Below are 13,818 nucleotides of genomic sequence, written 5' to 3' on the forward strand. Positions count from 1 at the left end.
ACCATCCATCGACCATACCAATTTTGTAACCTAGCAGCTTCTCTTAGCCAACCAACTATTAAACATTATTAATGCCTCATGCACCAAAGTCCAAAATTGATGAATCTAATGTATCTGGGTGATCATTGCCAAAGTTAGAAAATCTCCCACCCAAATACAAGATGTCAGCAACTTATCATGTGCCTAAATTTAGAGTAGATCAATTTAGAATGGCTCTTTGTAGTTTCTTTTCTGGAACTAATTTTCATATTAGTTAGGAAAAATAATTTTCTACTCAATCATTAAATTTTTTTTTTGATGAGTCGATAGTATTTTATAAAATAATAATATTATTTTTTTATTGATTATTTTTTATCATAATAATATTTTTATCAAATAATGATCCAACTCTATTTTACGAAGAAAAATGGGACCAATAACAATCAGAATTGATAAAGAGAAAAAAAGCATACGCGGAATTGGGGTGTTGGAGATGAAATCCCTGCTAATAGATGTGCCAAAGTTTTGAATTATGGTGATACATAAAATGCTGTATGAAAAGCTTCTTAATTTCTCAATATTTAACACTTTCAATCCGACAACATGCCGAAATCCTTAATCCCCTAAAATTGTAACTCTAAGCTGGTCCACGGGATGTCCAACTCCACCTACCATCACGTGAATTTAAAAGGACCGGCAATAACCGGTTCCATCGGGACGCAACCGGATCCCACGCACGGTAATCGGTGAACTAGTATAAATGGAATCGTGCGGATGGAAAGACCCCTCTGAGCGCGACGACTTCCCCTCTCTCTCTCTCTCTCAAAACGAAACCCTAAAAGCCTCTCTCCTCTTGTTGTTGCCTCCAGATCTCAACCCTCTCCCTATAAAAGACCCTTCTTTTTGAAATCCCCCCCTATAAATCCACTTTTTCCGTCATTTCCCGCTCAAATTTCATCGATTTCTCACCCCGATCGTCCGTGGAATCCTCCAATCCGGAGAGACACCTGCGGGTTTGGTGTGGAATTGGGCGAGATCGTTAGATTCGTCTCCTTCCTTGTTCCTGCTCGAGATCTATATTGTTCCCTTCTTCCCATCGTCTCAGAAACCCCAAGAATCGAAGAGGATGTCCGATATTGCGACAATGTGCTTCCCTGGATCAGATTATTCGAAAAATTCTTTTTGCTGAAATAATCGGATATTTTAGTTGAAAATCGGCCTTTTTTCTTCCAATCTTTGTGGGTTTCAACTGAAAACAACAAAAAAAGAAAAAAGAAAAAAGGAAACTTTATTGATCTTATTAAGTTAATAGGGAGGGAATCAGATCGAAAAGCTATAGATCTGAAGGCTTTTGATAGATTTTAGAGATAAGTGAGCTGAAATCTGAGAAAGTTGGAATTGATATTTAAGAGGAGGGATTCGAGAGGCGGAGCATGAGCGATCAGGTCGGAGAGGGGAGCCAGCCGGTTGATCTCTCCAAGCACCCTTCTGGTATCGTTCCCACGCTCCAGTAAGTTCCTCCTCCCTTTTTTTCTCAAAAAGCTTGCTTTTTTTATGTCCCATTAAAGAATCTAGGAAAATAAAGCTCAAAAAAGTTTATACAACACGAAAAAAGGCAGCCTACATCAGCCTTGGACATCTATATTTCAGCCCTTTCCTCAGATCCTTGACTAATATTAATATAGCTGAAAGTTATTTCGGTCAAGATACGCTCGTGCTCCATGGCCGACCAGCTCCCTTAGATCCCCGTGAGACATAACCCTCTGTAATTCCCACGAGACTTGCCTGTCGAGGTAGACCCTTGCCTCTATTCTCCATCACAGAGATCCAGAACGCACAGGGTAACCCTGTCAGGGAACTTGGTTGCGGAAAATTTCTTTCTAGTGTGGAACTCTGTATTTGAATATCGTAACAAATTGGCTGTTTCACTCTATGGTTGTAAGATTCTCTGCTTAAGAGGTTGTGCAGGCTGTTTTACTGTATTCAGGGAAGCTCTGCGTTTCCATGAAGTAAGCTATTATCTTGCTTTCATAGTTAGCGAGGCAGTAAAGAAGGTGGATTGGGCTGAAGCTGATCCTATCTATCTGTCTGACTGTGTAAACATTGTGCATGGGATTACTACTTGTCTGAATTGGAGTGCCTGCAGGTTGCCTTTCTTTCTGCAATCATTGAAATCAAAAATTTTATACAAGATTAAGAAGTGAGATAAAATAGCCAACTTGGAGAGACAGATGGAACTTTTGTCCTAGTCAATGCTTACTGTATATTGATTTTCAATTTCCATTTTCTTCTCTTGGAGCTGAAAAGTTTCATCTATATGTATTGTTCCATAAAATGTATGACTATTTTTGGTGGCTTTTCTTTCCAATATTACATTCAAGTGGTTCATTCGCCACAATTTCATTGGGAATGTTGTATTCAGAAAGTTCAAGTTGCCACCGGTATCCAGTTGCTCTGTCAAATTGCTTCGTCAGTAGCATGTTCTGCTTGCCTGAATGCATGACCATATGTGTGCACTTGGAGATAGCTGACTAAGGTTGCTTTTATCTGAATCATGTCTTTTTTGTTTCTTTTGATATGAATATTGGTGAGAATGGGTAAAAAAGAAAGTTTACTTATCATTGGAATCTTCAGTATGTTAAATTGGGTCAGAGCTTTTATTATACTGTGGAACCATTTGAAAGGCATATCAAAAGACTAAAAGTTTCCAGTGATCTCTACTATCATTTGTCTATGTAGTCTATATCATGAGTAAAGATTGCTCAGAATGGATGTGATGCTAGCAACTGGTTGACTTGATGCTAGTTGAAGAGGCTACTGGTGTGCTCTTATGCTAGCTGAAGCTTTAGGAGTAGTACTGCTTTTGCTATTTTCCTTATATGTATTTAGCCAAAACTTTCATTTAGCTGTTTGCTGAGTCAACTTCATGTCCTCAATTATGCTGATATAATGCTTTCTGTTGGTGCCATGTACATAGTCATCTTCATTTTAATAATCATTGCTCTATGGTTCCTGTTTGTTTTCCACAGGAATATTGTTTCAACTGTTAATCTAGACTGCAAGTTGGATCTTAAAGCAATAGCTCTGCAAGCCCGTAATGCTGAATACAATCCCAAGGTATGAGACAGAATTAGATGTTCAGATTTTCCATATAATGTCATGGTTCCAACCTCTTCACTTCAGTTCCTGGAGGCATATTAATCTGAACTTTGTGTCATGGCTTTAATTATGAAATTGGTATCCAATTATGCATACATATTTTCTGCAGTAAGCATGCATAATATGTGAGACTTACAAACATAAACTTGTAATTACATAAATTGCATATATACGAATTGCATATATCAGCATTTTTAATTTGTAACTGCATAGACTTAAAATATCTGATGAAACATTGAGAAAATTGTAAAATTACTCAGAGATTTTTTTTTTTTACAACTTGGCCTTTCAATATGTCTGAAAATTATTGCAAAGGTTTAACTAAGAGTTGCTAGTTCTATTTGTGTATCTGTTTAGTGCATTTATTTGCATTTTTTTTTCATATGCCTTATTGTATTTACCATAAATAGAGACTTTTTTCTTTGACAGCGTTTTGCTGCAGTAATCATGAGAATAAGAGAACCGAAAACCACTGCATTGATATTTGCATCAGGAAAAATGGTGAGTAGATCCTATATATACATTGTATGGTATCTTATGGAAGTCATAGAAATTTGTAAAGAATTCACAATTCTCTTCAGCAGTCAAAAAATCTATTGCTAGTTTTTTGTGTATTCCTAGACAAATCATTTTCCTTGGATCTTGTGTTTGTTTTAGAAAAAGACAAATGCCATTAGGTTTCATTATAGTATCTTCTTTGGTAGTTGGATACTGTTATTTGAGTTGCTTTATCTATATCCTTATTAAATGGCTTATTCTTTTGTTCTTGTTTTTATTGGATCATCAGTACAAACTACAAAGTCAATATATATTTGTGATTGAGAATGAAATGAGAAATAGAAAAAAAAGTGAAGAAACATGTAAAATAGAATGGAGGCATAAAGAAAGTTTGGTTCATTTCATATTGAATTTCATTACTTTTAGACATTTAATTAAATAACCTGGAACTGTGAATGAAGGTTCTAGGGACCAAAAGGTTTATCCCAGCCCCAGGTCATCCTCTAAGCATGTTTTGAAAAGAAATGGTCATCATTGAAATAATATAAAGAAGCTATGGATCAAAGGATGCCATGAAGCTCAAGTTCATCTTGTTTTTCATGTTGAAATTTGCAGCCATGGAATGCTCTGGGTATTGATACCAATTGTTGGGCAAGGTTAAAATTTTGCAATCTTGAATGGAATCATATTTCATATTGAATAGCAAGCAAATTGTACAGTCCAGCAGTTTTGGGTTGAGTTTTGAAGCTTAAGCCAAAAAGCTTATAGAAAATCGGTAAAACTAGAAAAAATAAAGAAAAATAAAGCAAGTATTCACTTAGAATTTTTTATTTTATTGTATAGTCTGGAAAAAAAAAATAAAGAAAAGTAGAGCAAGTATTCACTTAGCATTTTTCATTGTATTGTATAGTCTGGAATCTCTCTGTATTATATATAGTCTCAATGGATGATGTCTTGTAAACTGTAAGATTTATCAAAAATAAAAATGCAAATGTTTAAAAACTTAAAGTTGGAGCACAAAGTTACAAAATTAAATCAGATACGATTTTAAAGTTAGAACATGCTACCATAGATTCTTATACCAAAATGTGTGTGTGTGTCAATTTATAAGTTTTTAAAACTTTTATAAAAACATAACCATATTTGTGAATTTTTTGTTTTCTTAAGATGCTTGACAAGATGTAGATAAGATTTAAAAAATTCTGTCTTGTTTTAATCAAATTTAAATCAATAGCGTATATGTTTTAGAAAAATGCATGTTTACATCAAATATCTTGCAACTAAACACCTATCTGCTTACAAGTCTATTCAGAACTGCAAGGTTCAAGTTCAGACTTACAAATATTGCATTCTAGGGGCTTACTCTTTATCATCCAAAAGTACCTGTATGAAAAAAGAACAAATTAAAGTGGCCTTTTGTTCAAAATTTGCTTCCGTAAGTTATTTTCTGTCAAAACATCAATGCGGACCCCAGATTCAGTTTGGTTTAGGCTAAAAGCATCGATTTTATTATCGAAGTTTCAGACAAAACTTCAAACATTGTTTCCATCATCACTGGATGATTAACTGAACATAGACTTCCATTTCCGCTACCTTGCACATATCTTTGGAAAATGTTTTTCATTATGAATGTGTGATTTTGTTGTTCTTACCATTTCAGTTAAATGAAAATGCACCATTAACTGGTATGCTCTCTTCCGATAGTTTCTGTGCCTTGATAAAGTTAAGTTGCTAGAGTCTTTTTTATCATCTATTCCTTGAAAGATATTGCTAGAAGCAGGGATATAACTTTTATTGGTGTGTTGTATATCCCTAAGTTTATGCACAGATCAGAAATAAGGTGACTCCAACTTTTCGTTTGCCATACTGTGACTTCATTACAGGTTCATGCAGAAAGCCAATAACAAAGTCTATTGTGTGATTGTAGGAATTAAAGAAACTAATATGTGCTGTTCTGTTGCCTACAGCTAGCAGACCCAATGGTAAAGAGAACTTAAGTCTCTTGATGATTTTTTTAGAGTGCTTTGACGTCATGAATATCATAGAATAAGCTTAGGTAGGGTTACAGAATGAATGGGTATTTTGATGCTGTTTTGGAGGATATAATTTCAACTCAGATTATACCTGTGGATTTGTTTGGGCTCAAATATGATAGTGCTGAAATATTGGCAGAAATTAAGGTCAAAGTGGTGAGGCTATATTGGAACGGAGGCTGTCTTTTTTTTAAGGGAAAAAATTTCTTTTGGGTTAAAAACATAAGATATAGAGGCTGTTTTTATATAGGCTAAATGCAATATAGTATATGGAGCTTAAAATTGTTTAGCGAGAATCTGGATGGATTTGTAATCAATCTAGATTCAGCTCTATAACAGGTTCACGCAAGCAGCTTTCCCTCATTTAAATAATTTAACTAAGGTTAGTTTACTTATTTGACTTCACTTAAGGTTCTTAGGCTAAACAAAAGAAAGAGGAGAAGAAATTAAGCAAGGAGATAGATATATTGTAAATTCCTATCTATGTTGGAAATAGATTTGCTCAAAAGGCAGGCTGGGCTAGGTTCGAGCTGAGCTTAGCCTAAGCAATAACTAAAATTACTTAGGCCTAGGCCCAGCACAGCCCGACTTTCAGGCTGACTATCCAGCCCCGAGCTTGGTACTTAGGCTTTAGGTTGGGCCTCAGGCTTCATGATGGCCAATTCCTTGATTTTGATTCGATCTTCGGCGTCAAACACGGAACACCTAATCTTGTCCACCATGTTGAAGAGGCTCCCCTTCCTCTTCCTATTTGTCGAGATGTTAGGATTTGAGGACCAGAAGATCAACTCGTAGCTCCTCTACCTTGGCCACCAACCCTAGTTCCACGACGGCCTCCACATTACGGATGGCCTCACCATGGAGGTGGTCGAGGTGGCGCTCATCGACAAGGTGAAGAAGTCCCTTGTCTCCCTCATCTTCACCAATGCAACTACCATTGGCCGCTACGGCAAGGACACTTCATTCCTCATTACTTGCCTTGTCCCCAATGCCATGACCCTTGGATTTGTTGCCGAGGTGGCCCCCATGGACCCCACCATCCTCCAGCCCATCCTGGTGGACAGCCACATCCTTATGATCACCTCCATTGCGGTGAACGACATTGGGCAATGCTGCAAAATGAATGCAAAGGCTGTAGTGGGGGAGAGTGTGGCTGTTGTGGGGGTAGAAAAGCTGAACCTGTTGTTAGATGTGGTGGGGATTGAGGACTGGAATGAACCAAGAAGTCTAGTGAAGGAGATTGACATCAACAGGGTAAGGAAAGGGATTTGGGGTGGGGGGGGGGTGTTGAAGGTTGTGGTGGGAGAGGGATTGTGGAGGCAATGAGAGCATGAGTGGGTGGAGTAGGAGGGAGGAGACGGGTGGAGAGCATCCATTGGCAAATAAGATGAGGATGGAGGTATTTTATAGTATATTATATATATTATAAGTTCTGGGCTTTGGCTGGGCCGTTGTAAACTTGAGTCCAGCCTATTTAATGGGTGAGCTCAAATTTCAGGCATGGTCTGGCTTGCTGGGCTTAAAATCCAGGGCCAGACCCGTCCGAAACTTTCAAGCTTGAGCGAGCTGGACCGTTCGGCATTTGAACATGTCTAGCTGGAAAGGAAAGGATAAATGAGCTTTGCTGGTGAATGATTTTGTTCTACTATAAACTCGAATAGCAGGCATTTGTATCTTGGTTTATTTAGGGTCCAATCCGGGTCCTTTACTTTGCCAAGCAGGTAGCTGCAAGATGAGAATCTGCAAGACTGCAAATTGAATGATGATGATCTACCAATTCCATGCAAATCTGAATGCTGACGATCTATCAAACACCCAATTTTCTTTTCTTTTCTTTTCTTTTGTCTTACTCATTCATTTGGTAACCCATCATCAGTTTTTTCTATTTGTGCTGAAAGTACCAAGTCCTGACATTTAAACGTGCTTATGCATATGGGTCTGCAACAGGAAATTCTCAGAAAAAGAAAGAAGGGTTTGAAAATGAAACTTACACGCACATGGCGACCAAAAACTCATAGCCAAGTTTAACATGCTTATGCAGCTGCGGTGGGGTGGGGGAGCATGCCCACATCCAGCAGTAACCCGAATCTAACATAGCTCACATGTTGCCTTGCTCATTCTTTTAGTATCCCCTAATTTTCCTATTGATGCTGAAAGTACCAAGTCCTGACATTTAAACATGCTTATGTGTGTGGGTCTTCTGCAAAAGGAAATTCTTGGGAAAAGAAAGGAAGAGAGAAGGGGGAAGGGGGTCGGAAACATGAAGTACACAAACACAGCATAAAGACTCGTACCAAGTTTAACATTACTTTTACATTTTCTTTCTTTGTTCATTCTTTTAGCAGCCATAGAAAAAGGATATTTTACAAGACTGCAATTTTTCCTTCATCACATGGAGGACTTACAGGTGGCACTTGGGAACATTAAGCAATTCCACTTGCTGCAAGTTTTCCTTTAGTTTGTTTTTTCTTTTGTTAAATAGAAATAGGATTCACCACCTGCTGTTTATTGCAAACTTACAGATAGTAATGAAAGACCTGCTGATAACAACACACTGCCATGGCAAAAGAACATGGTTTTCAAGGGCTCCCAGTTTTAACCTCACAGGATCATTAGTCCAGCAAAGCTTAGGGTTTGCCTTCATGATGTTATAATCCCATAAGCACACTAGACCAAAAAAATTAAGGGCAATAATGTCCATATTTTACTCTTGAAAAAATTATTTTCAAACAGCTAGTGAGATGGTATTTCTAATCTCCTTCCTTCTTGATTTGCTGTTCAGGGGATGGGAATAACAATCACAAATAACCTATCTTGGGTCCCTTGAACTCCTTACTCCTGTAGCAAGAACACATCCTGTAGTCTACTGATTAATCAAATTGTGCTCATCAGTTATTAGACAATCTTACTACCTCTATCCTTGTGGACTTCGCTATGATTTCTCCCATGAAATAAGATCTTTGTAGATTTGTGCATGTTGTAGTTCTTTCATGCTATGGTCAACACATCCAGTACCTCCATCGACGTGAAAATTAGAGACAGACTTAATGTTGAAGGGAATTTAGCAGAAGAGGAGGTGAGGAGAGGAGGGGGAGTGGGTGGGTGCTGCAGGAAATTTGGTTTTGAAATTCTCAGATGTTCTTGCCCTACCAACTACGAAGTAAGGGCGACATGAAATCCCCCCTCTTTAGCCTCTTATGAAGAAGAAAGAAACAAGAATAGTTTATGTGATCAGGAAAGAGATCATGGTGGTGAACAAGCACCAGTTGATTAGCCTGTTTTTATTCAGGAAGGACTCATTGAACTTTTAGGAGGGGTGCTAATTTACATTCTTGTGTGCTCATCTCTTAGTTGAGTTTTGCAGATTAGCAGAAATATCAAGTAGGGGTGTTAACGTTTTGGGCTGCCCTGCTTAGCCTGAAGACCAAACTCAAGAAATCGGAGCTCAGATTGGGATTACGCTGTATGTGAGGCCTTGGTTTTAGAAGTTAAAGCTTGTATTTGTTTGAGATCCTTCCATTGATCCTTTTCATGGGAAGGTTATCTCCTTGATTGTTTTCCTGCATATGCAGCATTCACACCTGTAAAGGTTGCCAAATATAGGGGTGGCAATGGGTCGGATATGGGTCGAGTCAATCGATACCCATACCCGCCCCGCCAACAAAAAACCCATACTCATATCCGCCTTGTACCCATCTTGGGTCGGGTCGGGTTGGGCCGAGCTCCAAAAATGGGTCGGATCGGGCCGGATATATCCGAAATCCCTATATAATTTAAAAAATAAATTATACAACAGAACAGAGTCCCATAAATTAAAATTTTCATAGCCAAAGAAGAATCTTTTCAATCAAAAATCCCCAACCCTACAAAATATCATGCTTCTACCAAGATTAAGCTCTCAAAACCTCAAGGAACCAACTCACACCGCCACAACTAGGTTAGAATCCCATATACTTGAGGAAAAAAACCCAATCGGAACCTCCTCAGAAATCCCTCTAATCTCTCTCAAGTCCTGCTCTCCTTTCCCACAGATCTCTGAAAAAGATAATGAAAAGAAAAGAAAAAGAAGTAAAAAGAAAAATAATAATAATTTATGTTGGAAAAGGACTTACCTCTGATTTTTTTCCGCTTTTCCTTTGTTTTTCTTGATTTTCCCTTCATTTTCTCTTAGTTTTTCCTCTTCTTTTTCCATCCTCAAAAAGTCCCAATGGGGTGGGAGGCTTGGAGTGACTGAATATGGAAGCTTAGGAGATGCGGAGTAGCCGAATACGAGAAGCTTAAACGGCTAGGATTTTGTGTTGGATATTTGGGTGTGTATATATATATATATCCGGTCGGGTTCGGGGCAAGACATGCTATTATCCATATCCGATCCATACCCACTTCGGATTTTTTTTTTTCTAAAACCCATACGCGTCCTGGATTTTAATTGGGTCGGGTAAAATCCATCCCATTCAGATCGGATCAGATCGGGTATCTGACAGATCAGACTAAATTGCCACCCCTAGCCAAATACCTGATAGGCTCCCTTGGGTTCAGGGGTGTGGTTGGGAGGCTTGGAAATATTACTTTGGTGGTCGTCCATATTTTTTTGGCTTGGATTATAGTTCTGGTTGGAATGACACAACATGACACATTATGATATCTACTATGCAGTGCCCTTACCAACAGGCCACTGGCATGGTGCTGGCCGTGTGCCAGGCCAAGCACACCATGGTACAGTGCTAGTGCTGGGCTGGCCTGCTATGCTTAGGTTTTTGCTTTTCAGCACTTTGCAGCCGAGAAAGAAAAAATTAAAGCATTTTAGTATCTTCCTACCTATACATCTTATAAGCTTTTTTTTTCTAACATTTCTTAAAGAGATTAGAAATTTCTGATTCTTTACATTTTGTAATGCAGGTAAATTGTTAATTTCTCTCTTCGTCATTGTAAACCCATAGTAACTATTAACTAGTTCTAGTGTCTCTGGAAGTTGCATAATGGTGCTGCATCTTTGTTACTTTTAAGTAAAATAAATAATTAAACAGGTGATCTCTAGTTAGCGGCTTAGGTTTGTTATGTGACATGTCCATGGGACTAGCATTTTATGCTTACATTCTGACAAATAGGTGCAGCTCCTGATGTGGGTCATCATTGTTGAATCAGGAAATCAAGCTTGCAATTGTGTTTCTTATGCAAATATTTGCACACTGGCATTTGAATTATGGTGATATGCTGACTTGATTTCTGTTTGGCCAGGTGTGTACAGGAGCAAAGAGTGAACAACAGTCCAAACTTGCAGCAAGGAAGGTATTCAAGACTGTGACAATGTCAGAGCTTAAATGCTTATAACTAATGCTTTCAGTATTTCTATGGTTTTCCTTTGAACTGCAATTTTCATGCTCCAGGTTTTGTTGGGATTAATTTGTAATTTGATGTTCTACCTCTGGTTTTCAGTATGCCCGGATCATTCAGAAGCTTGGCTTTCCTGCTAAATTCAAGGTATTCATTAAAGGTTATATATTGTTATCCTTTGCTACCTCTTTCTGTCATTATCCAATCTTGTGATGTGATAACTAGGACTTCAAGATTCAAAACATTGTCGGCTCATGTGATGTCAAATTTCCGATAAGACTAGAGGGCCTTGCGTATTCGCATGGTGCTTTCTGCAGTGTAAGTAAATATTTGACAAGCTTATTCTTTACTTTTTACAAATTTCTGTTGCCATTGGTGGTTCTATGTTGATATTACTGCTGTAGTAACTTGTCTCCTCATCCATGTCACAAGGTTGGTTGGTTGGTTCACCTGCCCCCAGCCTTATGGCAATAGTGCACAATAGACAGTATATGAGATATTCTTCATTGAACATGTCCACAAGGTTGAGTTCTCCTTCAGAATAGTTCCATTGCCCTTCTTTATCTGAAGTCAAGGAGATGGCCTGAATTGATATACTTATGTTAAACTCTTTCCCTGATGTTATTTTATTTTGTGCATCTTTTTGCTCTTTCTTTCCAAGCTGTCTTTCTATGAATCTAGTTGCTTGGTGGTTACTTCTAACAGTACGAACCAGAGCTCTTTCCTGGTCTGATCTATCGGATGAAACAGCCAAAAATTGTGCTCCTCATCTTTGTCTCGGGCAAAATCGTTCTTACAGGAGCCAAGGTGGTAGTTATTTCTGACTTTCTTCAGATGCTTTGAACTATTTGCACAATAGCTAATAGCTTTTGGATTCTGCCATAGGTGAGAGATGAGACATATGCTGCCTTTGAGAACATATATCCAGTCCTCACAGAATTCAGGAAAAGCCAGCAATGGTATGGCTGTACACCAGTTCAAACTCTCTCAGCCTATAATTTGAGATTGTAACTGTTTGTCACAGACCTATATCGATGTCTAACGGTTTTATGATCGTAATCTTCCTGTGAGCAGATTCTCTCAAGAGACAGATGCTAATGTTTTGAGCTCTCAATTGTATAGACTTTGAAGAAACCGCGGAGACCAGTTTGGTTGCGAGATTTGACAGTTATAAATAACCGTTGTATCAAGATTTTGAGCTGGTGTATGATTATCTTGATGGTCATGTTTAAGGGTTATAGAGATTAGAGACCAAAAGAGTGTTAACCGCTTGTTTTTAATGTTTCAAAGGAATTCATTTGCCTCTTGCATCCATGTGTGTTTTGGTCTTGGCAACAATGAAATCCCCTATTGATGCTTTCATGTTAGAGTTCTAAACAAGGCCGCAATGACCAGGGGGAGGGAAACAAGGGATCGGGGCACAAAAGAATGGATCTGCTAGGCTGTTTTGAGCTTGGTCTTGACATTTCAATGGATCCAATTGTTGGTTTAGACGGTTCTTTCATCTCTATCTGTTTAAGAGTAATGAGAGATGAAGCAAAATCGAGAGTGCACTTGTTAGCTACCGTAGGTTTGTTGCTATGGGTCTCTTCATGACTATACTCTAGGATTCGGATTCGACTCCACAGCTCAACTTCATCAAGCTACAAAAAGCATGGTCACCATCTCAAAAGTTTAACGAGTGGTGCCTGATGACATTGCTGCTGTTAGATTGCTTTTGCTTCGATGCCGCTACGAACACAGTGCAATTGTGGAGATCAGAGAACCACAAAAATAATGGAGATAATGAAATGCTGACCAACAGAGAGGTAATGAAATACCAATGTACACCTTGAAGGAAAAAAATCCAATTACAATTGCTTTTTATCTATTTCCTTGGACGCAGATCGAACAATCAGCCCTTGCCACAATTACCAGCCGCAGGTCCCTTGGGAGCTATTTGGATGCTTGGATTTCTAGATGCAGCTGCAAGTAGAAATGGTGTATTTGTATTTGCAAATATTTATTTAACTTGCTTGTGTCTTAAAAATGCATGTGTGGAGAGTATGTTATCACTGAACTTGTGTTCGATCCACTATAAGTAGATTTGGATTTGTACTAAATAGGTTCAAGTTATAAATAAGTCAATCCATTTAACCTATTTAATATTGTGTTCGAATTCAGATTTTAGAAGTCCTATCTATTTAGCCTATTTAATATTTGGATTGGGTTAAGTTGGATAGTATATTATTTAAAATGAGCCTATTTAAGTGAACTTAGCCGCTAAGTGATGGGTTGATGGTGAATCCCATCTTGAGCTCACAATTAAAAGTCAAAACCATTAGCTTGCCCTTTTTCTTGATTCCATGGTCTTACCCACCACCATTGTGGTTATGATTTTTTTTTTTGGGTAATTAGCATATAACCTCTTACATTTTACATCAATTTACAAATACCTTCTTACATAAAAAAATCGATCAATGTCAATCTTATATTTGATAAAATATTGCAATGCGACCCATAAGCCTCCCAATTGGGGTTCGTGCTCGTCGTCGACGTCTATGTGGCAATATAATTGGGATTTTGATCCGACATAGCAATCGAATGACGACAGGGGAGATGACTTGGACCTAAACCTCAATAAGCACCAAATTTTCCGTCATTAATGGCCCGCTCCCCATCCCTAATCCGATCTCCCTTACTCTCCTTCTCATCCCCTTTTCTCTCCCACAAACTCTTCGAGTACGCTAACAAGAAGACCCATGGGGCCTTCATTGCCACCATCTTTGCCATGTAGGGCATCGACATCCTCATCAGTGACACAATCGCCATCATC

At 38.3% G+C, this 13,818-nt stretch overlaps 1 protein-coding gene across 1 annotated transcript; it reads left to right on the forward strand.

Moving 5' to 3' along the window:
• The first annotated feature begins 770 nt into the window (after positions 1-770).
• LOC140851946 (TATA-box-binding protein-like) lies at positions 771-12,313 on the forward strand. The gene is made up of 9 exons (XM_073244325.1): positions 771-1,489; positions 3,009-3,096; positions 3,568-3,639; positions 10,908-10,958; positions 11,106-11,150; positions 11,229-11,321; positions 11,709-11,810; positions 11,889-11,962; positions 12,078-12,313. Coding segments are annotated over exons 1-9 (603 nt in total). The 5' UTR covers positions 771-1,412; the 3' UTR covers positions 12,079-12,313.
• Positions 12,314-13,818: the final 1,505 nt, after the last annotated feature.

The sequence above is a fragment of the Elaeis guineensis genome, chromosome 10, assembly GCF_000442705.2.
Source record: "Elaeis guineensis isolate ETL-2024a chromosome 10, EG11, whole genome shotgun sequence".
Taxonomy (NCBI): domain Eukaryota; kingdom Viridiplantae; phylum Streptophyta; class Magnoliopsida; order Arecales; family Arecaceae; genus Elaeis; species Elaeis guineensis.